Raw genomic sequence first — 24,377 nt, 5'->3', positions numbered from 1 at the left:
CAATAGGGCTATGTTTTGTATTCCTGGTTCACAGAGCAAACCTCCAACACATGTGGAATGCATGGCAGGATGTAGGACCCTCTAAGGGCTGTATACAGATATGAGAAGGGGAAGAGGAGGGGGAAGAAAAAAAAGCACTTGTGGGTCTGAGGAAACGACCCCTTTCAGTAACAAATGGAGCATGTGCTCTGGGTCTCTGGGAGGATTTGTGCGGGGATCTTGCTCTCCATGTGCGCGCATTCCTCTGAATCAGACAGGTGTTAAAGTGAAATGGTGCCCAGAGGACGCAGCACCCTCCTATGCTATCAGCAGCCTAACCACATGACGGATCCGAAAGCAGCCAAGCACAACTGCTGAGGGGTTTGCCAAGGGGTTAGATGCCAAATGCTGAGAGAAAGTATCCTTGCCAGCTTGGCACCTTTAGGCCATGTGGCTGCTGCTGGCACGGAGTTGTCATTGTAATGTGCTGGGGAGAATGGAATCAGAAACTGTCTTAATAGTTCCTTGTGAATGAAGATCTCTTATTGTTGTGAATATAAAATATTAATCACCTCACAAACGTGTTTGGGAGGCTGTGCGTGGCTTTGGCATCTGTCCAGACTTGCAGCGGTGAAATCAGAGGATTGCTTCCTGGCAGTTGAATTTATTTGTGCCCCTCTTCCCTGCCCGCCCCCCCCCCCCCCCCCCCCCCCCAGTATCACTCTGGAAATAAGAGGGAACTATGTGAAAACAGTTGACGTCTGGGGAAAGACGTTCATTGGCTTCTGGGATTTGGATCAGTCCCTGAGCTGGTGCCTTAGGAGTGGATTTAACCAATGCTGTAATCTTTTGGCACCTGTTGCAGTTTTTGGCAGTGGCACAGGACAGCTTTGCTTGCACTGTGACTGGAGTAGCAAGCATATGTCTGATGCCCATCCCAGAAAGAATGACTTAGTGCCCTTAATGCCTTTTCTATTGTTTTTCTTCCACTTTCTCTTCTCTTATTCATCAAGCTGCTGTTAGTAGTTATCATTACATGCAGGCAAGCATCTATCAGCATCTTCAAAGCAAACAAATCAAGGACGAAGCAAGAGGAGAACAAGAACTGGGAGAGTTCTGTATTATCAGATTCCAGCTGCTTTTTGCATTTGATTTTTGAATTGTTTATCTGGCCCTGAATTTTTAAGTGTGGTAAACAAAGGACTCCAGGCAAAATGATACATGTGCTAGTGTCTGAGATGTAATCAGAAGAGGAGTATTTGGGTTTATAAATATGTTAACCGAAATAACCAAGTATGTATCTTCAAGAAGAATTCAGTAGACCCATTAAAAGAAGTCTCTGCCTACATGTCTCTGTACTGATTGTACATCTGTAAATGGCTGCCGTCCAGCAAAGCTCTTAAGTGCATGCTTAACTCTCAGCACAGCTTGGCTACAGCAATGTTGCTAACTTTGGCATGTGAGCTTTTATGCGTTTGGGGCATTCGCATGCCTATTGTTAAGCACATGCTTATGTGCCCTTCTGGATAACTAACTCTTCCTTGTGTCCTACAGGCCTGTAGCCAGAAGTCCAGTTTCCACCTCAGTTTCCTGCTCCTGTAGAAGGTATTGAAGATGGCAATAGGGCCGCACATCATCTACAGCTCTCAGGTTTTTACCCTTCGTTTGAACACCGCTGAAATACAGAGGTAGAAACCCCTGAATAATGTTATGAAGCCTACCAATGCTGCATGTACTTTACCTTTCCTGGTGCCTTAGAACCAGTCCAAAGATTCCCAGGTATGTCTTGAACATAGCCTAAAATCTGTTGATCAAAATGTGGTGTTTGCTTTTCTGAAGGTGTCTCTCTGTAAGCCACTGCAGTCACCAGAGCAGTTCATTAGGCTCTTATGGGCAGACGCATTCTTACAGATTAGATTAGTAGGTTTACTAGTATAATGAGATTGTCCATAAAGGCCCCCGTATATTTAAAACACTATTTTAAATATATTACCAGTACAATCTGCGTAGAATTTAGTGGTGTTTGTTGAAAATGACTCCTCAAGTAACCCACGCAAAATTGTGGCAGAGGCAGAGAGCATAGTGGGAAAATGGCATGTTCAGATATCACACTTAAAATCCACATTGCTGCCTCACAGTTGTATGTGTTTGTACTGACAGATAGTCTGAAAGTTACGTGTGTTAAAATTTATCATTGTGTTTGCTGCCTTGTGAAAAGTCAGTCTTGAGAGTTGGGGTGATTAGTTTTGAAGACGAAGTCCTCAGGTCTTTGTGGTGATTCTTGGAATTACAACTCAGCTTTAGTATCTAGAAAGTCAACAGAAGATCTTAGACTTCCTATCTACCTACAGATATCAAGCAAGATAAACATCAGTAAAGGCAGCTCAGCTGCTAAAGCTCTTAAATGATAAATAAGGAAAATTTAATTAAATATAATGTAATAGTCACAGCTCAGAGATCTCATTAAGTACCTCTGTCAACATACCTGGTTAAAAAAAAAAAAGAGAAGGGAAAAATTCCATCAGTAACAAACAACTGCACTCATAAGTAAAGTCCAAGCAAGCAAACACGGCAAAATATTCCGGTGTGTGCAGTTCGGAGTCCACTCGGATATTTTCTGGACTACCGTCTGCATCAGAAAGCTGCTGGACAAATAACTCTGATTCTCTCCAGTAGCTTCTTGGTATGCCTGAGGTGGGGTTCCAAAAGAGGAATAGCTGGCACGTTGTGTTTTGTTTTTACCTTCAACAAAGCCTGTTTGTATTACAGGGATCAGAGTGCATCTCTGGTCTTTGGTACATGTACTCATTTATTCCAAGAAAGTTAATTTCTTGGAGATCATAAAAAAATCCAGATGGGGAAAAAATACCCTGTTGTGAGAAAGTTCTTATCTGTTGCAGTGAAATAGTTGAAAATGGCTTTCTAAATAGTCCAAAGAAGTTCACTTAAGAGCGAAGACCCAAATTTCCTTAAAAAAACCCCAAACAAACAAAAAACCAGAAAATGCAAGTTTGAGAAATACTTTAAAATATCTTTGTCCAGCTTTTTGCCCCTGGAGGAGGAAGTGAGAAATTTAGAAAGCAGCACATGTGACAGATGCTGCTCAAGATGCTTAACACATTACTTAAAGATGCTCTGTAACCATCATGTTGTCAGTAATAAAAGAATGTGAATGGGATGGAAGAAGAACAATCCAGATTTACTGTAACCACATCTGTAGCCTCACCACTCTCACATGATGTAAAGAGGTCAACAAATTCCTGCCAGTTCCTGGAGTATTCCTAAACGTATCTTTGCAGCGCAAGGCAACATCAGATTAGGGAGCCTTTAGGTTACCTTCAAGTGAGCTGGAATGTCTGTAGTAGATTACCACACAGGGATACTAGCTTCAGTGCCAGAAACAGTAAAGCTCTGTTACTGCCATACATAGTTAATTAGCTCGGGTGTCACACCGAGCACACACAGCTATATTGCTTCTGGTTCTGCAGCTAAGTTAATTGAGGCTGGCTTGGGGATCTTTGCCCCAATGTGCAGTGCAGACATACCCAGGAATGCACTCCTATTGTTGACTGAATACTGTATTTTCTCATAAATGTGGCAGGAGTATAATTGCAGGGTGGAAAAAGAAGGCCAATATACATTCACTTCGCTTTAGAAACTAAATTAAACCTTTGACTTAACTCACTTCTATACCAGCTCCCTGCAGGCATTTCTACAGGCTTCATTAGAGCCAACCTAGAGGCCATGGAAAAGGTCTTACAAAAGACTAGCCAGGAAGCCAGTCACAGACCCAGATCCTGCTGCTACAGAATACAATCTGCCTCTTGGCACCTCGGGCTTGCAGCTGCCAGGCACTCTCCTTATGTGGTCACTGGTGTTGGCTCAGAGGCTGGAGCAGATAGACGAGGAGGGCTAAGGGGGAACACATTCATCATTGCCAGCAATGAGTGGAGGCAGTGCCAAGTCACTATGTAACTAGGCACATGTGCCAATTTGCTCAGTAATTGGATTGCTATTTGAAAAATTAAAGTGGTGTCTAGAAAATTCTAACCTTCGCATTATGAAGTATGAAGTTTGCAGCTGAGAGGCTGAACAGGGAGAATGGAGGTGATCAAACGCAGGTGTGTGAGGAGAGCAAATGTAGGAAGTATAATTTGATTACTTTTGAAAGTGTTACACCAGCTTCAGAAGCAGCCTCTCTGTACCAGAGAGACAAAGAGCAAGACACAGTGCCGTGGAAGGCTGTAACATGGACAAGCTGTAACCCATTGCTTACTAAGGAAAATTAGTGCGGACTTGTCAGCTGAAAGCGATTTGTATAAAGAAAACATATAATTAGAGGGAAAGGCTTGATATACCTGCTGTATTTTTTTTTTTTCCCCCCTAAAGAGAAAAAACTGTTAATGGGCATTACTATATGTATTCAGGGTTTCTTCTGAGCCTGCAAATTTGTTGCTTCTGTCTACTGTATACATTGCTCTCAGATACATTTGGTCAACAAATCCTATGTGCTAATGTTAAGCGTAAATGATATTGAATTATCCAGCTACAGGGAGAATTTCTTATTCAGAAGTATGCCTCTGCCACAAGCCATTTCTGCTCCCCCTGAAGTCAAATTCAGACCTTGCGTTGACTTCGGGAGAAGCCTAATTATATAAAAAAATATGGTTACCTAAATAGTCCTTCAGACATTTAATTATTCTTTGCAGTTGAGCTCACTGGCTACCCTTATTCAGCTGAAAACTTTGAGCATATGGATATGATGGATTATAAATTGTTCCTAAGATAATATTTGTAGTTTAAAGTATAATCCAGTTGCTAGTAGACGTCTAAAAGTAGTGCCTGTGTTCTTCATCACTGTTAAGCGGAAACTCAAGCTGGAAGCTCTGTATTTAAAATAATAATAAAAAGTAAAAATCTATGGACTCATACTGAGGAAGAACTATTTGGAACCTCTGTGAAATGTCTGATTATTTCTCATGCACTCAGTCCTGGTAGAATGAGGTTAACACATGTCAAAGCAGAGGCTAAGGAAATTTTGGGTTACATTTCTGCCCCTAGATGGAGTATTCTGCACGCTGGTATTTTTTTTTTTTTATATATATTTTGGGAGAATGGAGCTGTGTTAGAAGCCTTGAAATGCCTCTTGTTCTGAATTCCCTTTACAGTGTATCAAGTGCTGCCCATTGGGACTAGACTAACTGGGTCCCAGAGACCATTTAGAAGAGGAAAATCAAAATAGGGTTTGTTTGTATAATTGATCGGATACTATGAAGGCCACTGCAATTTCTTAGTGTCTCCTATTTGTTGGCTAGTAATAGATATATACGTAAAAAAGCAAGAAGCCTAAAGTGTCGCTAATTACTATGAAACATCTGATATTTGCAGCCTGCAGCACTGAATGTTTCTGTGATTTTCATGGTATTCCCTTCTCTTAGTATACTGTGAATACCATGGTAACCTTAACCGCTTGTAAAACATTTTAATAGTGACCACTGTAATATAGTGGTTGTGTGCAAACAGCATGCACCATTGCTTCAGAGGTGTTTGTAACACTTTGTTTTTGTCACAATTGGAGTAAAATGTTGCCAGATTTCAAGAACTGAATCCTAAACTTGCCAAACAGGGAGCTGAAAGTAAGTTCTCCTGTTCTCCAGCTTCTGTCTTTGATCATCTCTGGAGTTTCATTGATACATTCCTACCCAGCACTCACAAGCTTAGTGAACCATGGCTCCAGAAAGCACAGAGTTGCTTGGGAAAAGCATTTGGCTACAGATGCTGTATTTGGGGGGTGGGGGGTGTGTGTGTGTCAGATTAGAAGCCAGCTTTTGAAAAACCTAGATTGTTTTGTATGTGTGAGTGAGAACTCAGCTGTAGGCTCTTAGCTCAGGTATGTTCGCATGTGGGCTTCTGGTTTAGCCCGCTATAACAGGAGGGACCAGCTGCAAAGTTTGTCCCTGGACTGGGAGCTGAATTCCTGCAGAATCCGGGATTTTGGTTTGGACCTTTTTAGATATGATGTAAATGCCAGCAGCTTCCTAACAACTGTTCTTGAAGCTCAGAGCAGAATTTAGAGCAGACCCTCGTGCGTTAGGGAATTGCACAAGATATCCCTTCTCAGAACAGAAAGAAAAAGCCCAACAAAACCTAAGCCATCTGACTAGAGTCCTGAGAAATGCTTTCCAGCTTTCAAAGAAAGAAAGGGTCTTAATTCAGATTTGCCGGAATTGTCTAATTAGTCCCTTTAATGCCATGCACCTTATAGTCTGTGCCACCGGATTCGTCCTATAAATGAGACGATGGGCTAATTCATCTTGGCAGCAGTAAACAGACCTTGTGATTGTCCTCCTTACAAACACCGGCCTGATTTTAGGAAAATGCTTTGACCAAGCCTGTGTCCCTGCTCCCTCCCCCGTGAGCCTCCCTCCCCCCCGCCCCTTTCTGAGTGCTGCCTGTGCTTCTTGCCCTCCTTCTTCCCCACCGACCCAACCCACCCCGTCTCGCACACAGTGACATACCTCACACACTTGCCACTGCTAACAACAACCTGTCAACTCTTTCTTTGCACCGTGCTAGGCGCCCTTTGTTTCTGCAGCCCAGCAAGCCTTGCAGCTGTTGTCCGAGGCCTGCTCCGACAGCCTGTGATCAGTCAGCTGCAAAATCCTCCCTGAACAACTCGGTATTCACAGCTCTAATCGGGCCAGCGGACTGTTTCCTCCTCTCTCGCAGTAAATCTTTATCACTTGCGCTCTGCTCGTCAGTTAGTGGCGCCAGCTCTTTGGGCTGCTCTATCCCTTTCCCATACTCTGCTGGGCTGTGTGCTCTGAATGCTAACTCCAGCCTTGTTTAGACTCGGTGCTGCCTCAGTGCTGCAATCCACATGTTGGGAAGGTCCGAATTCCTGCTCCCTCCCCATCTTTTAAGCTTGCACGTACAGCAAGTTTGTATCTCTCCAAAGGCGAAGATACTCAAAGGCTCCCTCCCTCTGCCTATTTCATACTTTATCCATATAAGTTAATTATGTGATTATCTTTCTGTTTCCCCCCAGCAGGCTGTTGTGCTTCTGTTTAAGAGCTGTCTTTGGTAGGAAGATGAGGGTGAGCTGCCCAGCCTAGGGAAGCTGGTGATGGCAAGGGAAACCCTGGGGAAACTGGCACAAACCTTAATTTGATCGCATGCCCAGGGCTATTAAGCTTCCTCCTAATGGTCCCCCCACGGACGGAAACACATTTCCCTCCATCCTGTCCCTGATTTGATGCCATCTCAGTCTTTTAAAAGATTTACATCAAAGATGTTGAATTGTGAAGCAGATTTTTAGAAAAAAGGATCAAAGTTTGCTTTCTTAGTATCCCAGCTGAGTTGAGGAGAGTCCACGGAGCTTTTAGGGTGAGGTTTCCGTCAACGTGGAGTTGCTGAGGATTTATACTTGTGGAGCTGAAAGCACAACTTTATCTGCGCCTGTTGCTGCTTCTGCTACACCACGAAAACTCCTCCTGCCTCCTTTGGCAAAACGTTGTGGGTTTTATTTCCCTGTGTGCTGTGCTTGGGCCTGGGACTGTAGATGACAGAGAGTGTAATTAAAGCTGAGTTAAACAGCACATTTTGCAAAGAGACTCAACTAGCTTTTAAGTAAAGCTTGCTGGAGATTACTTTAAAAAACAAATTATTCAGGATAGTGAGGGTTATTTCAGTTTGTAAGGAGCCTGGGAAGCTTTTGTCTGAACATTGATCTGAGGACCAAAAAGTAATGTTTTTTGGTCTTGTCTCTGAAGCTGAGTCCATCTTTGGCACTAGAAAACCCATTTCTCTTTCTGCGTCTGCTTTCCCCACCTTTAAGCCCTTGTTTCAGCTGTTCCAGGTGTATGTGTGCGCATGCATGCAGGGGTAAAGATTAACCAAATATAGAAATATTCCTTTAAGAGTAAAACATGAACTGGCTTTAAAAATATGTTGTTGCTATTGATTTTATGAGGCAGCTGTAAAATAGATGCTGCTTGGAAAATCTGGGTTCATTTCTATTCAGACTTTCTGTGCCTCAGTTCCTCATCAGTATAGTGTTTGCTTAGTTAAAGATAAGTTCACGTATATAGGATCCTCACATTTTTTGCATTGGTCGTCAGTTTGAGCCTGTAAAGAGATGCACAGAGTAAACTTAATGACAACGACAGTCAATTTGATGTGCAGAGGAACATTGCCATTAGATTGTATTATGTATGCATGTCCAGTAATTTGCAGGTAACGTGTGGCGCTGCTTATTCACTGAGCTCGCAATTTGAGTCTGACAGACTTGGGGATATACCCGTGTCCCACATATTTGCAGCGGTCTGCAGTCATATTTGCTTTCTGGCCATCCTGGTAGTGCTCTATTGGTGTGCCCTTCGTAAACAGCTCCCACACACGCTTCCAGGTGGGATGTGTTTTGTTGCTGTGTAACCAGGCCTATAAACACATTTTAGGCTTGATTTGGGAAAACAGCTCAGATTTTGCTTGTATTTGCCACAGAAATACCCTTCTGTCTCAGTGTGTTCTTCAGTGAAATTGAATGTGCATGAACAGGATTTGAATATTGGCCCTTTTTCTGTAGGCTGTCTACAAAGGCAGCAGTAGAAATATGATCTTGAACGGTGTGGAGTGTCCCACAGATAGGCTGATTGTACCATTTGTTGGGGGAAGCTTCACTGTTGAAGGTGCTGTTATGATCAGAGTCAGTTTGGTGGAACATAAGATAAAGAGGATACGACAACATCTTGATAGGCCCTAGGGAAACATCTTAAAGATAACCCTTTCTAGTTCTCTGATTTACTTTCTCTTGTGTTACTGTTCTCGCTTCCTTCCTTCATGTTCCAGGGTTTTACCTGTTGTTCTTTAGTGACTTTTCCCCCTCTAGGTTTCTCCAACATCTCAGTGGCTACTGTGGGACCGGTGCGGTGGCTGAGCTTCATAGTTTGGTGCTCTTGGCACAAGTGGTGAAAGACGACCTCCTATCCGGTCAACCGCCTATGCTTCCTCCGTACTTTTAAGTCTCATCTGTCCTGTGAGCCTTGATGGAGTGACTTTGCCTGCAGTTTTGATGGCTATATCCTTTGGACGAAACCCTGGTTGTGTTCCCCAACCCCTACAAGCTAGAAGTGTAATAGCAGAGTTTGGCCCATTCTTTTTTCTGTCAAATAGTAAGCTACTGGACACGGTTATTTTGTGATGTGATTGTCTTCTATTTTATAAAACAGTGGTGCTTCACAATGCTTGGCATGGGGTGGGTAATCTATCTGGTGTCCTCTGCACAGAAAGCAGTTGATTTTGAAGTGTTCCTCAAGAACTTGATGTCCTTTAAAGAACCAATATTTTGTGCATCCTAATTGTTATTTATTTATTTATTTTATTAAACTCATGGTAGGTAGAATTTATACGTAACCTGATACAGTGGAAGGAAATATTTTGGCTTTGAATTACAAAGGAAGATTCTAACAGTCTGAACTGAAAGTGAGTGGAACAAGGAGAAGACTTTCTTGAAATTTTTATTATTTTTTAAAAAAACGAGAACAACTCAAAACACAGCACAACATTTTGACTCTCTTTACACAGAAGCAAGCATGGCTGTGCTTTCCTTAGTACGTTGACACTGTCTACATGTCCTGGTTCTCCTGCTCATCTGCTGATGTTTGTGCTTTGAAGTGAGGTTTGTTTTGAAGGATGCAGCTGGTGCTTACCTTGGTATGGTTGTAATTCTGTGGTTCCTGGTGATGTGGGCTTAGAATAATCAATTAGAAAAATGTCTTGAAGTTATGACAGCAAGTTTTTATCGGTTCTTTTCCTCAGAACTTTGTACCGCAGGGAAAAACTCCTTGCAGTAGGCAAATATTCCTAATGGGCATGTATTGTTGTTCGAAGCATCCTATCTCAGCTCTCTTGTCTTAGAGAGGTATGCTCAGTCTTTTCTTCATTTTTACCCAGACCTGCAATGAAGACTTCGTATATTTTTTTCTGTTTAGTTACTGCTAGAAGAAGACTTGTTCATGGCTGTAGGGTGAACAGGATGAGCAGGATTTGAGAACAGCTTATCGGTTCCCTGTTCCAAATTCAAAGTGGACTTGACTTACTTTTCCTAACACATCTGGATGCATATACAGGAGCGGGATATTTTATTGCTCTGCTTTTTTTATTTTTAAGGAGCGATGTCAATTTTTTTCTAGCTCCTCCCGTATCTGTCTTTTAAGAAAGTCTCAGACCCCAGCAACTTTCTATTTGATTTTTTTTTTCCTGAGTTATTGATAATATCCTTACAGAGTAATTCCATTTTAAAATAATCTTTTAGTCCAGGAACTTCCTTGTCTGATTTGCCTCAGACTTTCCAGAAAAACTCTACTTTGGCATAAAGTTTACACCTATGAAAGTCCAAGGAAACTGGTTTAACTTTTGCTAAATGAGGAAAGAATTCTGCCAAAATTTGGTTTATGATGAAAGGCTAGTTTAAGTATGGATAGACAGTTTTCTTCATAATTATTAGGTAATATTAGTGTGTAATCAGTCTCATAAAGAAAAAATATGACTAAATGGATTTTTATATTGCTTATAAAAATGATTTTTTTTTTTTTCTTCTTTGGCTACTCGGGGAAGAATGCTCACTACTAACCCATCGTGTTTAATTTTGTGAGCCGCTTCTTGTGTGCAAATTTCCTGTACATCTTGAACAAAACCATCTAAAAGATGAACAAAGAGTGAGGGGAAAAATTATAAATGGATCCATGTGACTGCCTCTTCTCCAGCCATTTTTATTTTTTCCTCCTTAAGAAGTTTAGAGGGAATGCAGGGCCATGCAGTGTTTGTTAAAGCTGATGGAATATCTTTCTCCCTCAGGGTATTTCTTTAATCAATGTTTCTTTATACCATTAGGTCATCTCCTCTTTTTTCTTTTTTTTTTTTTCTTCTGAAGAAGCCTTGTTTTGTGTGTTTTCATGCATCCTGACGTTTATTCTCAGAATTACGGCCCAATCACTTCCTCTCTTTTCCTCAAAATTTCTGTCGTTTTATCTATTTTAAGTGCCGGAGCACAAAGATAACCCCATCATAGTTCTCTCATTTTCCCCAGCAGTTCCCCCCTTCCCTCCCCGCAATGAAAAAATGAAAGGTCTCATGGTCTTACAGATTTTCTTTATGCTTATTTTGGCCTATTTGCAACCCAAATACATCATCATGCTATAAGACGGCTCTCTAAGGCTCTTGGATCAATTAAAGGTAGCCCTATTCATTGCCAGTACAAACCTTTGCCTATTAACTCTTTCAAAGGGCATTTGTCATCGCAAAAAGCTGTGAATGCTGTCTGGGTTCATTGATTAAAAAAAGGTATTGTTTTAAGGCTGCTGAATATCTTAATTAGTTGTAATCAGAGGGTAGCTTGTGTCTGTAAAGTGATACAGTTACCTTTCACCTACTTGCTTTATTTTCTGTGTTTTTAAAAGAAAAAAATCTCAAATGTAATTCAAGTGTACTGTTTTTAGGGTACAAGAGGAGCACATTTGCTGATCAAACTATAATTTATGACATTATTTTGTAAAGCCAAATATTTAATGTGGTAACCCAGAATACGTCTCATTGGCCTACGATCAGTCGAGGGCAAGTAAGCAGAGCAGCGCCGCTCATTGCCAGCGATCATCCTCCTTTCTTCACTCAGAAATCCAGTGTCTGTATTCTGGAAGTTTAGAAATCCACCCCAATTCTGCAAGCACTTGCACGTGTGCTTAGCTTGAGCACATGAATTGTCCGTTAAAATAGAGTATATACAGCACTGTTTGGCAGCTCAAGGTAGAACAGGGTAACATTTTTTAGACCAGTAGTTCATTTGCCACGATTGTTGTCTCAAATGGTTTGAAGCTTTTTATGAATGTGTACCAAAGCTCTGGCAAATTGTTTTAGCTGGAAAAATGTCTTTTCTGCTGTCCCCTGCATCAAATAATTTCTTTCAGTAGTTAATAATACAAATCTGTTTCCTATTTAAAGAGACCCTTTCAAAAATTAAAATCAACACTTTTCCTTGGGCTTTATGAAAAGCTTTGGTTGTGCTTGTTGCGTTCTTGGTTTATTTTCCTGAGAAAACAACATAGCTTATATTTCCCCTAAAATGTTTTGCTCAAATCAAATGGTTATTTATGTGCCTGTAATGGAGGCATCGGGCTGTAGACAGAACCCTTCCAGTCACATGTCTCGATGGTGCAGCAATAGCTTGCATTATTTGACCCTCGTCCTCTGGAGATGCATTTCAAGAGAAGGTGATTTGGGGATATATGCTTTCCTTCCCATATTTGTGCAAATATCTTCTTACAGGGAGGAAAAAATGCTTGACAAAAAATCTCACACTAAGTCACAGTTGGTAGAAATGTGCGCTTTTGCGCTTGAATAAGATACTAGATACAGTGATAATAGTAAATAGCATTTAATTTGTGTCATTATGGGAAGGGTAGGGGGCACACATGGTGTCTTACGGGGAGTCCTTCATATCTGGGACAAAAAGTCTTTAGAAAATACCTAACAGTAACATTGTATATCAAATTGCTGGTGCAGCTTGGTCATCTGGAAAGCAGGGCAACGCCGTGCCGGGGAAGCACCAGACAAATGAATCCCTACCACTCACACTCAACTTGTGCTTGATGCGCATGAATTGTGCTTGATGAATTTCCTTACAGGAAATCCATGCATGCACATGCACGGATTCTCAAGGTAATATGGCAGAGTCAGGTAAACGCAAGCGGTACTGTATTCAGTCTCTTATTTTCCAGTGAATAAGTGTACTAGACAATGGCTTGAAGTTAGAATATGTTTGTGACTGATTTTTTTTTTTTTTTTTTTTTTTCCCCCTCCCAGAAGCCAAGATGATATATGCACTTCCCTTGCAGGGCAATTTTGCTATACATGCCTAGATTCTGCTTGAAGTACTTTTTGAGTGCTTTATCTCCTTTTTTAAAAACTTTTTTATTTTTACAAAAATGCTTTAAAAAACCTAGTTCAGTCTTCAATTGACTGTATAGGTAAGAGCCTATTATCATCTCTATTTCATAGTTGGGGAAAAACAGTCTGATAAAGATGAAAATCCCAATTCAAGGAAATGCAAAAACTTATTTCTAAGTATTCTAATGTTCCTGTGATTTTGGCATAAACTATTCTGAAAAGTTTCTCTGGGACGCTGTCAGAAGCAAAAATAGCATATGCATTTGAATTACAGGCAGTACCTCAGCCACAGTATTCCTTGCTGCAGTGTGTGGACATAAGAATTTTTCTTTTTATACTTGATAAAAAATGTGATGCATGGCACGGTCACACAGAAGAGAGATTTATTTTCGTAGTTGGTTTTTTAATTCAGTGGTTTGTATACTACGGTATTGAAGCTCATTTCAGTGTGGAGATCAATGCAGTTCTAACCTTTTTCTTCAGCTTTGCAGATTTTCACAGAATTGTGTAGTGTCTTTTCTTTGGTCAGGTGCTTTGGAAATAAATTTGGAGAAATAAATATGCACATTTCTACTGTAACTGTGATGTGCATATATATTTATATATAATGGTATTGTGTGTCTTGCTCTATATAACATTTTAGGTGTCTGTACAAGTAGGAGATTTATGAAGTGTGACTCATTTTTCCTTCTCCACACTGTTCCAGTAGAAGAGCTCAGACTGCGATGAGAAAAACTAGTACACGTTATTAAGAATTCCGATAAAGTAGGCTGAATAAATTTGTTTTCTTTGTGAGCCTTAATCCTGTGTTGTATTGGCTTCTTGGACATGGCTAATTTATTTGGAATTCCATTCTGTTCCCGACAGCATTCCTGATTAGCAGTTTGATCACCCGGAGCAAAGTTACATACCAGCTTTCAACTCTTGTAATCTAGCAGTGTAATTTTCAAATGGACTCTTTTCTTTCCTTCTTTGCCCCAGCTCCCCTTCTTTTTGTGTGCAAAGAGACTTTAAAAATAAGCAGGATAACCTGTTAGTAGAATGAAAAACTTGTTCAAAACACAATATAGTTTCCTGAATGCCTGACTCGGGTCTGGCCACAAAGCCTCTGATGCAAAGTTCAGACTGGAACACGGAAACTTCGAAAATCATAGACAGTCAGATCGGCCTGTGTTTATTATAAATCCAGTGTTCTGTGGCTATCGAAAATGAGACTTAAGAAAGCAAATGATTAAGGAGACAAAGCCAAAGCATAAAGCCTAAGCCATGCAATCCCATACCATTTTTTTTTTTTAAATTTAGTATGATAATGGTAGGTCTGATAATTCATTATTACTCACATGGTTTTAAATAAACTTAAGAAGTTTTTTTTAGTTACACATGTATTTAATAAGGACCTTGTTGAATTGAATCATATTTTTTATCATCTATCTTCAAAGTTTCCAAAACCCTGTTAATTTCTGAGTAAATCTTTATAAGAAGTACTTCAAATATACCTTCCAGATAATGTAATTTCATTTTTAAATAGACAAACAAGGTTCAGAGCTGTGTCAGCGCAGCATGTGAAAAGTTTACCTTCCATCACTTATAAAGAATAGAAGTTTTTTTCAATAATTGCATTTTATGGGTGGTGTGATATCATCTTCGAGTTCTTTCCATGGTCTGTAGTTTGCCAAAGCACATTTTGCCTATGGTAAGTTTTAGAAACTTTACCCTTTAACTTTTATTTAGTAGTTAAGTTTGTCACATGCTGAACCTTGTATGGAAATTGCAGTTGCGTCATTGTTCGCTTCCATCAATACTGGCTTATGCTGTCAAAACAGATGACGACTCGGAAACCCAGATTTAATTGTAAACCAGAGGCAGGTTTTGTTCTGATCTCTTTTTTGGTAGAGCACAGGAGGAGCATCGTCTGATGAGTGAAACTAGAGGAAACGTAGCATGTGGCAGCCCCCTTCCGTTAAGTGCTTAATCTGCCAAAGACATGTAGTTACAGATGAGAGGGAACTGGGTTTTCCATCCTGTGACATTTCTTAAGGTCCCAGTCTGGTTTTGTACACAGTGAGAAGGAAGCAAGGTTTTTAAGTCACGAGAGACTATCCAAAGATAGGTGGCCACAGCGCTCGTCAAAAGACTCAAAACTGTGGTTTTTTGCATGAGGGCCTTGACTGTATAATGTTTTGAAAAGCTTGATCTTTCTGTTTTGTTCTGATCTTGAATTTTATGGATCTGAAAAGCATCTCTTGACAAAGATTTCGCCAAAGCTGGAACGCGTTTTGCCAGATTTCTGGTTTTGAAAAACTGGCATTTCAGTTGAAACACTGTTTTGTCTAAATAATCATGATAAAACTCTCGACTAGATGATGTGAATTCTATGAATTCAGTGGGGGGAAAAAAAAAATCCACTGATGAAAGGAGAGCACTGAGAAAGGATGGTTTAGGGCTAGATCCATTATGTCTGATTGAATTCAGTGACAATTCCTTAATTTCCCCAGCAAAAATCCAGAGGTTCTTTCCAAACAAAAAATTATGCATCTAACTGAGTGTGAAGACTTAGCAACTTCTGTAGGGTGTCTGACCACTAAAGAGGGAAATGGACATAATAATTGCTTGATAACAAGCTATTCTGAACTTTGAAACATAAACTCTAAATATTTATGCTAGGCTTTTTTCCTTTGAGAGACTAAATATTTTTGTATTTTTATGTTTGTTCACCATTAGGTGGATGTTTTGGATATTACTAATCTTTTAATTAATTGATGTGATTAAATATCATGGCATAGTCTATTCTGCTACTTCTAGATCATGTTCTGATCACACTCCCGGTAAGAAATTCCTATAAATGAAAGGGAAGGAAGATCTCTGCTGCTGAGCATTGCAGCATGCAGCAGCATATGGAGGTGATAAGGGAGTGACAGCTCTATAGCCGCGAAGGTCTCATCAAGTCTTTTTTAAAATACAGATCTCTTCAGGTAATTACTTTTGAGGCTGATTTATAAGTTTTTGTTTCCTTTCCTCCTAGTCTTTTCCCCTCATTTTTATTGTTGTTTTTCCTTACATCTGTGCTCTTTTTTTGCTTTCAAATCTCACTTTTGGCTGTGAGGCCTTTGAGGATGAGCTAGAGTTTTACCAACGCTTCTGGTTTTATGGACACTGAAGCTATTCTTAAGGGGCGCAATATGTAATAAATGAAGTATCTTATTTCTGTCCTTGTTTTTCTTGATCCTGGAAATGGGCATATCGAACTGACTGTAGTGGGAGGAGTATGTTTGGGGATTTTCCAGTAGAAAACCAGTGGGGCAGGTGTTTGCTTTCCTTTGACTCAATGCAACATTGAATGATCTTGATACGTGCATATTATCACAAGTTATTTGAAGCAGGAATTGACTTTCAATGTCAGATTTTGTCCTCTAAAGCTATGAATACCTTGATCTGGCTCTTTTTAAGTGGTATTTTGTTTTCAGTGCCATGTAGAATGCTTGTTCAGGAGATTTCACGTATGTAAACTGGAACAAGGTGCCTTTTTGACTCTGATAACTATAGAAGGCACATGATTCTGGGAGATAAGTGCTGGTCTTGAATTTTTCCTTTTTTCTTAACAATGAACTGGGAACTTCTTGTTAGCCATGCCGACACCTGCAACTCTTTGCCGTTTCCTTTTGTAGATATCCTGACTTTTGAATGTGTGGTAAATACAGTAAGTCAAATATCCTATTTTTTAATTCTAATTTATTTACGTTTTGAGATACATTTCAAACTGATGATAACAGCGGATGTTTTATGATTATTGTTGTACTGTCTGCTTTGTTGCTTGTGAATTCACTTGCTATTTTAAAATTTTAGGAATGTAGTGATGTTTTAGGAGATAGACTGCTTTATAATTGGAACTGGAAAATTAGATGTCAAATCTGTTGCCTTACATTTTATAGGTCAACAAGAATGCATAATACGTACTTTTTTTTTTTTTTTGCTGAACTACCCTTCAGTGGGCACTGATTACCAGGACAATTAATTATGTGATAAAAACAAAACATGGAATTTGTCTTGGAAATAGTTTCAAATTAGAGGATTTTAATAAATATTTATAGCAGAAGAGGGTAATAATATTGGTTATGTGATGAAAACATATGTTAGTAGTAAAATGTCACCTGTCAGGAATACTGTTCTATCATGCCATTGTTCACTAGGGAGATGATTAGTAGAAAAACGATTTTAATGAAACAAAAGCATCCTCTCTGTTCAGAGTTTGTGTGATAGAGCATACATTCTTCAAAAAGGCAAATCATTAAAAATGGTGCCAGGCATTAGGAATATCTGTTGTGTGGAAAAGTATATTTGGGAAAATCCAAATAATAATCATCAATATATAGGCTTTACATAGTGCTTTTCCTCACTCAGTCTCAAAATACTTTACAAAGGAGGGAAGAACAGCTATCCGTATTAAACTGCATTTTCTAAAATCTAGGCACACGATGTTTTCATCTGGCATGTAGAATCGCCTTGCTTATGCTGTGCCATTAGTTTTCTGTGGGAGGAAATCTGTCCTAAGAAGTGAAATCTAAGCAGGAAAGCACTATCCTTCCATCTTCAGCAACTGAAACGCAGTATTCCTTTGTGTGAATAAATGTAGTACCTATGAAGACTGCCAAGTTGACAGCCGTGGCATGTGGAGCCATAGAACTGCTATTGACCAGGCAGCCGTCGTGGAAGCTTACCCGGCTTTGTCAGCCTGTCCCAAGCAGAGCCCAGCGCCAGGCGTGAGGGTTGTGCGGTTTCTGTTCCGGCTTTGACACCTCTCGGGGCATGCCGGAGATGGCATAGCTGAGAACCACTTGTGAGCCCGCGGAGGAGGCACCTGTTCACTTGGCACTGGAATGAACCACCAATTCGTTCCTCATGTGCCCTTAAATAACCACCGGGCTTCTCACCGCTAACAGATTGAACTGGAGCTGATGTCCAAGGCATTGGATGTGCTGTATTACGTGACAGTCCCATTAGCTACTATTGAAATCAGTAAAATCCTGCTGGTGGTTTTCAGCAATCCTGCTAGAGTATGGACAGCAGGATTGCACCAGGATGAGGGAAGATGGTTGTCACAAAAGATACACTTTCAGGTATAGCAATTGCATCCATCCAGAGGAGACAGATACAGAGATAGGTGCTTTTCTGAAAAAAGGCAGATATCATTGCCTCAACCAGTAAATTACTTTACAGCCACAAAATGAGCCAGTTGCCCAAGTGAGTATGTAATGTAGAGCCCCTGGCTGTGGGCTTACAGTGGTTGTATTGTAGCAGATAGAGCCACTGAACAATTTGTCAAGCTGTGTTTCCTGCTTAAATCCCTTTCAGGTGAGATGAAGATTTCCTTTCTTCTCATCTGTGTGGATGTAGGTCTCTTAAAAAAACAGGTTAGAGAAACAGCTGTCAGGAATGGCATAGCTGATCTTGCTTTAGGGCATGCTGATAGACCTTTTGGGTCCCTTTCATCCTTTTTCCTATAACTGGAGGTGGCCCTAGTAACACATATATACAGTTGTTCTCTCCAGCCTGCTGCATTTTTTTCAGTAAAATCTTTGCTAGTTGAAAGGAGTAGTCGCTTTAAACTCAGCATCTTTTGAAGTCTGTAGGTATGAAAAGACACTCATTGTTCGGTGCACCTCCGCAAAGATTCCTTCTTAATCCTGATTGTGTGTACTCATCCCTTGGTTGAGCCTTCCTGTGCAGAAGAATTTGAGCTGATTCACATTCCTTCATAAATGTGCATAGGGTAATACATCAGACTTTCTTTCCTTTTAAGCAATCTGATCAGTTCTAACGCTTTCCAACTCCATTAAAAAATCCCTGTAGTAGTTAAGAGCACCCATTAGTGCAAACAAACTCCTGAAATGCCTTAAAGTATTTGCTTTGCCATGCCATTTAACTGTTTACAGAGCCTGGAGCTTTGCTCCTGATACACAGTCAATAAAAAGGAATAGACTATTTTTATTTTTATTGTAATGTAAATGTGTTTGTGCTGTCCTTGTAGAAGGCAATGTGGTGACTCTCGTGAGGTTTCCCCAGTCAGGACAAATTCAACCAGAAAATGGTGCTGTAAGAGAAAACTGACACGCAATATTTTGGTATGCCGTTTGGTTTAATGCAGAGTTTTTGAAAATCAGGGAAGCAGTCCTGACGCTGTGCTATTGCTAGGACCTTGTCCAAGTCATCTCACTTACTGCCTTCACGTTTTTGCCTTCTCAACTCCATTTGTCCAGGTCCAGTTGCTGAAGTCCAGGCCCAGGCAAGGTATTACTTAAGCATCTATAAAAGTTCCTTGTTTTCTTCTTGAACTGGGTCCTGGAGTTTGTACGTGTTCTAACGGGGACTTGGCATCAACAGGCACCTCAAGGTATTACTGTACCTATTCCCTGATTTTAAAGGAAAAAGAATGTAAAATTCACAGAGCCTGACGTCTCTGAATCCGGCTTTCATTTCTTTTTAGATGGAAAGTGCGGTTTCTGGGGAAAGGAGCTTGCTAGTTGAGTAAGTTCAAAAAGATCTTAGCAGTTCCAGTAATTACTCATTTCATCAATCCATCTATATTTAAAACGAGCTAAACCAAGTTCTTTCCTATAATGTCTACTTCAAATAATGCTGCTTTACATTTGGAGAGCCAAATAAGGAAATAGAACATAATCTTCCAGGAGTTTCTTTCCCTTCTGGTTCGTATAGCTCAGAGACTTGCTGTAACAAGAGCCCTTCTTTCTATGAAACCTGTTTAACATATTCGACTAAACAAACTATCTCCTAAAGAAAGTAGGAGCATTTCTTGTGTGTGCCTTGCTCTAGCATTGGCTCTTGAGGACATTTCTGCATTTGTCGATGTACTAAATGAGTGATGCATTTTGGACAGCTTCTGTGTTCTGATTTGTTTTGTTGTGCTTTTTTTTTCTCCCCCTCTCCCTCCCTTCTTCCCCTTTTAATTTGTTTAGGAAAAAAAAAAACAACCTCCTCCAGTGTTGTTTCCTGCAAAGACCATTCTTAAGAGCTCGTTGGACAGCGCAGGGCTCTTGAAGTGATAGCTAATTGGTGAAAGAAAGGCCCTGATTGTCTTGAGGGAGCTGGAAAGTGCTGCGTGTGCTGCTGAAAGGGACTAGGGAGAAGGTGCCTGGTTTCGCTGAGCAGCTGCTGCTGGAGATGTTTGGAGATTACATCAGCATTGGAAAAAAGGGGCAAAAAAAAAAAAAAAAAAGTCCAACTTCACAGAGACGGAGTTTATGGAGGTTTTTTTCCCCCTTCCAAAGGTCTTCTGACAATACTGTCATTGTCGATATAAGAGTTGTTAATTCTTTATGAATAGCACATGGGGCCTCTTGACTAAATAGTACGTTACATGTCCCAAATCTGTCAGCTGGACTCTTCTCTCACATGCTAGTGAGATCACTTTGATTGGAATGTTACAGGAATTGCTGGGCTGGCCGTGCAGAACTGAATACTGCATTATATAATTAGATCTCCCAGAGTATTTTCTTCACATTACCTCATTATTCTAGCTTAAATATGGAATCAGTCCTTTTGATGATTTTACTTATTGTAATTATATTAATACGATTCATTCTGTGGTCCTGTCTTAGTGCTTATATAGATTATAAACTGTCCCAAAGGTTTCCTGACACAAGAAAAGAGGACTAAGAGACTTCAAAAGGCTTGTTCAGATTTGAATTGACAATGGATAAGGTAAATGGAGCTAGAGCAGATTTTACCTTGGGATCTGATGAGAGAGAAATGACCTGTTGAGACTGCAACTGAGTGAAGATTCTTCAGAAAGCCTCATGCTGACGGAGGGGGGAGAAAAACCGACAACTGATTGAGTCAAATGACTTCCTATCAAACTCGGGCTTGAATTTATTGTTGGGAACAGACGTGTGGACTTTTGCCAATTAAATGATCTGGACAAGCTGGAAGGAATCCTATTGCTGGGCAGTCCAAGACTGCCAGTGGCCCAGTCTTGATACGTGAAATGTGGTGGCGTGCTGCCTGCTGGACTAACTGCTGGTCTGTACGTTACGATGTCAGCTGCACAGCCTGCCTGAATGCAACAACTGATGGCGCCTGAATGAAGCTGAAGGTTACTGGCCCAGCTCAGTATCCACGTGCCATGCTGTGGACTTGCAGAAGTGGATTTTTACCTGATTGGCTGATTTGTTACCAAACTCCTTGTGGTTCCTTCTGGTCAGTCGGATCTGAAACGGACTGAATGTTTTTAACTGACTATAACCTGCTGAATATTCACATTTCTTAGCAAGCCATATATCTGAGTACAAGAATGAGCTGGACACCACTGGAATAGTCTGTTCCATGAAAAACAGATCTGTGCTGCAGAGACTGACGGACTCTAGGCGTGCTTCAGCAGCGCTGAGGGGTGGGGGGCACATGACAGCATGATGTGCAGTGAGTTTTGACTCCAAAGCTCTGCAAAGTATCTTCGTTTCTAGCCTTTAATAAGGAGCTTATTAGGACACCGAAGGACACCGAGGCCATAGTGACTTAGGATTTTTTGGTTAACTCATCTTGCAAAATGAAATAAGTGGTTCCAAGTGAACTGTCTACTTTCAAACGGATGTTATACTAAATCAAACATCCAAAAGTCTTACTGCATATACAACTCAGTTTAACATCTGCTTTTAAGAACTCAGTTTTTCTACAGTAAAAGTAGGAAAATTGTATTGTCTTGCCTGAGAAATGCAATGTCCTTGGCCCAGTCACCTTTAAAAAAAACAAGTCCTTTTGGGGTTGATAATTTTCTATGTCATGTAAAAGTGAAGGTTGCCAGTTCATAAACTGGCTTCTATATCTCTTGGTAGCTCACATGATGGTATCAGAGTTCAGCCTAGGTAAAAACCCACAGCATACCCATAAAGAGTTTCTGGCCCATTCATGACTCTCGCACTCCTACAGGCTTGTCTTATTAGTAACTGCTAATTAGCCCTTATCACTTCGTCTTTTGAAGCCTCCTAAAATTCCGACATGAGAGGTGGTATGCTGTGGAACAGGGTAAATGTCAGGTCAATTGATTTCAGCCTCAGATTTTATTTATGGCAGATGACCAATCTACAAAACAGCCTGCAATGCCTGAAGATGTGTGTCATTGATTTGAAATCTGGCCAGATGACAATAAATTAAATGTAGATGTAACTAACCCCCTTCTCCATTTCTGTGGTTCTTAATTTTAATGATGATTCTGTGCTTTTTTTTTTTGTTCCCCAGCACCAGCAGACCACAAAGGGAGAGTGAAATGTTGTCTACTTAATGTGCAGACATATCTTTGATAATAAGTAACTGGAAAAATAGGCACAGTGATCCATTTTTCTTCTTTCAGTTAATCATTGCTATTCTTAGCTGTTTTATGCAAAACAAAATTTGTAGATAAATTGATAGTGCCTTTATTATATTTAAATTGTATTTGACAGTGTCATATTCATATTAATTGTTTATAAATGTGGATATAATGAGAAACGGTACATGAGAAGTTGTGGGTTAATGCCTTTAACATTTGGTGATATACGGAACTGACAATGGTATGGAATTCACAGTGCTGATTCCTTTATCCCTGCAGAGCAGCATCTTAAGTTTTCCATGTAAATCAGAGAGCGTGGTCTTGTTACGGACCGTACTCTTACACAGGCCAAATTTTCATTGACCTCGTGGCACAGTCGGTGGGGAATCATCAGAACGTTGTCATGCCTGAGATGTAACAATTCCCCTTCCTGACTGTGGGGGGAAAGAGGGCTGGTACTGAGTGAACTTACTGATTGGTAGACTTAGTGAATGGTAGGTATCTATCCTGTAGGCAACCCCTGTCCCAAAACTCAGCGCTGGCCAGATATGGGGACCAGTCTGTTGGTGGGCTGGTTCTGTTGGTATTTGTCTATTTAAATAATTTGATTTGGACCTTATGTGAGTTATGTGAATTTCGCTCTGATTATAAGAACGGTCTGGCCAGTGTTTGGCATAATATAGCTCTGCATCCTATACAGGTAAACCTGACTGGAACCCTAAGGAGTTTATTAGAACACTGAAGTTTTGAGGCCCATTTAATTAATTTAATTAAAAAAAATTTTTTTTTACTAAAGAATTCATTGGGATCTTGTTACCTATTAAACTCCTTATGCATTCAAAGTAATTTTAATAGCATCTTGGTTAATTTGTGTGGATTCATATAATTTTTATCCAGTGCTGCAGGACCTTTTCAACACGGGAGGCTGTCCTGCTAATGCTGTCATTACAAAATCAGGACTCTCACTCTTTCAAGAGTGCAAAGTATAAAGGAAAGAAGGACCTTCCTCTTTATTCCCATAGGCATCTGCCTGTTCTCTTTTCATGGGGGTAATAAAAGTCAAGGCCCTTTAAGAGTCGCTCATGATATGATGTGAAAGTGTCTACTAATATTTCCTGGTGTGATGCTATGGAGCACTGTGCCAAGATTCCTGAATTAAGAGAGAGAATGCTAGCCCTAGAGCTGAAAGAAATATGGCTCCGTTAGCTCTAGTCTGTGTTAATGTGTCTTGACTAATCTTGGGCCCAAAGCCGTGTCTCTGCGGGACTGTGCCATGGTGATAAACCAGCTGGGCTATGCTTTGGTTGGCGTTGCCCTCTAGTCGTTACAGGTTGTACGCGTGAGCCGCGATACTGAGCAACCACACCCCTGGGGTACGCCTGGGCACCACTCTCGCATAGCAAAGGATAGAGATGGTTTTGGGAACGTTCCTTGAGGCTCTGTAACAGCGGGACGGGGCTTCTCTCTGCCACCCAAAAAAGTGAGGCCAACTCATCTGGGATGTGGGGAGCCTCTGGCGCTGATAGGCAGCATCCCGTTATTCCCAGGAGGAGTTGTGTGAAGTCAGAATTCAAACCAGAATTGTTCTGTTGATTCGGAGGGAGCTCATCTGGAGCCAGCTTCTGACCTACCTTCTACCTGAAGTAGCCACAATGAAGATCGAAGTTATTTTTCACTGCAAATGATGCATTTGGCCCTGCTTGGCGCTTTCTGAAGTATCCTCAAAAAACTCTTCTGGCATCTGAAAGCCCATGGTATCTTTATGCTTGTTAGAAATTTTGTCACAGATGGATTGGTTTTATCCTGTTATACTCTGATTTAACCTTTTTTTTTTTTTTTCCCTCCTTCAGGAAAATATAACATAAAGATAATATTTTAAATTGTAACTTTTTTTTTTTCCAAATGGAATAGTTAGATTGTGCCTGTGCTTGCAAGTTACTTTCTGTTTACTGGACGGAATGCAGCAGAAGAAAACATTTTGGAGAGTAACTGCTTCATGTCAAGTAGTTGTCGTTTATTTAAGATCCATCTTGAAGCCCATATTTCCATGTGATTTATATGGGCTTGACTGGAAATCACTTTGGAGACTTTTAAAATTAATTCCATTTCATTTAGGTATTTATGAAAGTACTTATGGCCCAGT

At 40.4% G+C, this 24,377-nt stretch overlaps 1 protein-coding gene across 1 annotated transcript; it reads left to right on the top strand.

The window, feature by feature from the left end:
- The first annotated feature begins 20,457 nt into the window (after nt 1–20,457).
- On the top strand, nt 20,458–20,589 carry SMIM38 (small integral membrane protein 38). Its single transcript, XM_076343349.1, has one exon. The coding sequence runs from the start codon at nt 20,458–20,460 to the stop codon at nt 20,587–20,589; it is 132 nt and encodes a 43-aa protein (XP_076199464.1).
- The last annotated feature ends 3,788 nt before the right edge of the window (nt 20,590–24,377 follow it).

This window comes from Aptenodytes patagonicus, chromosome 7 (assembly GCF_965638725.1).
Source record: "Aptenodytes patagonicus chromosome 7, bAptPat1.pri.cur, whole genome shotgun sequence".
Classification (NCBI taxonomy): Eukaryota; Metazoa; Chordata; class Aves; order Sphenisciformes; family Spheniscidae; genus Aptenodytes; species Aptenodytes patagonicus.
Note: the sequence above shows the minus strand (reverse complement) of the source record. Positions and strands in the feature narration are given on the sequence as shown.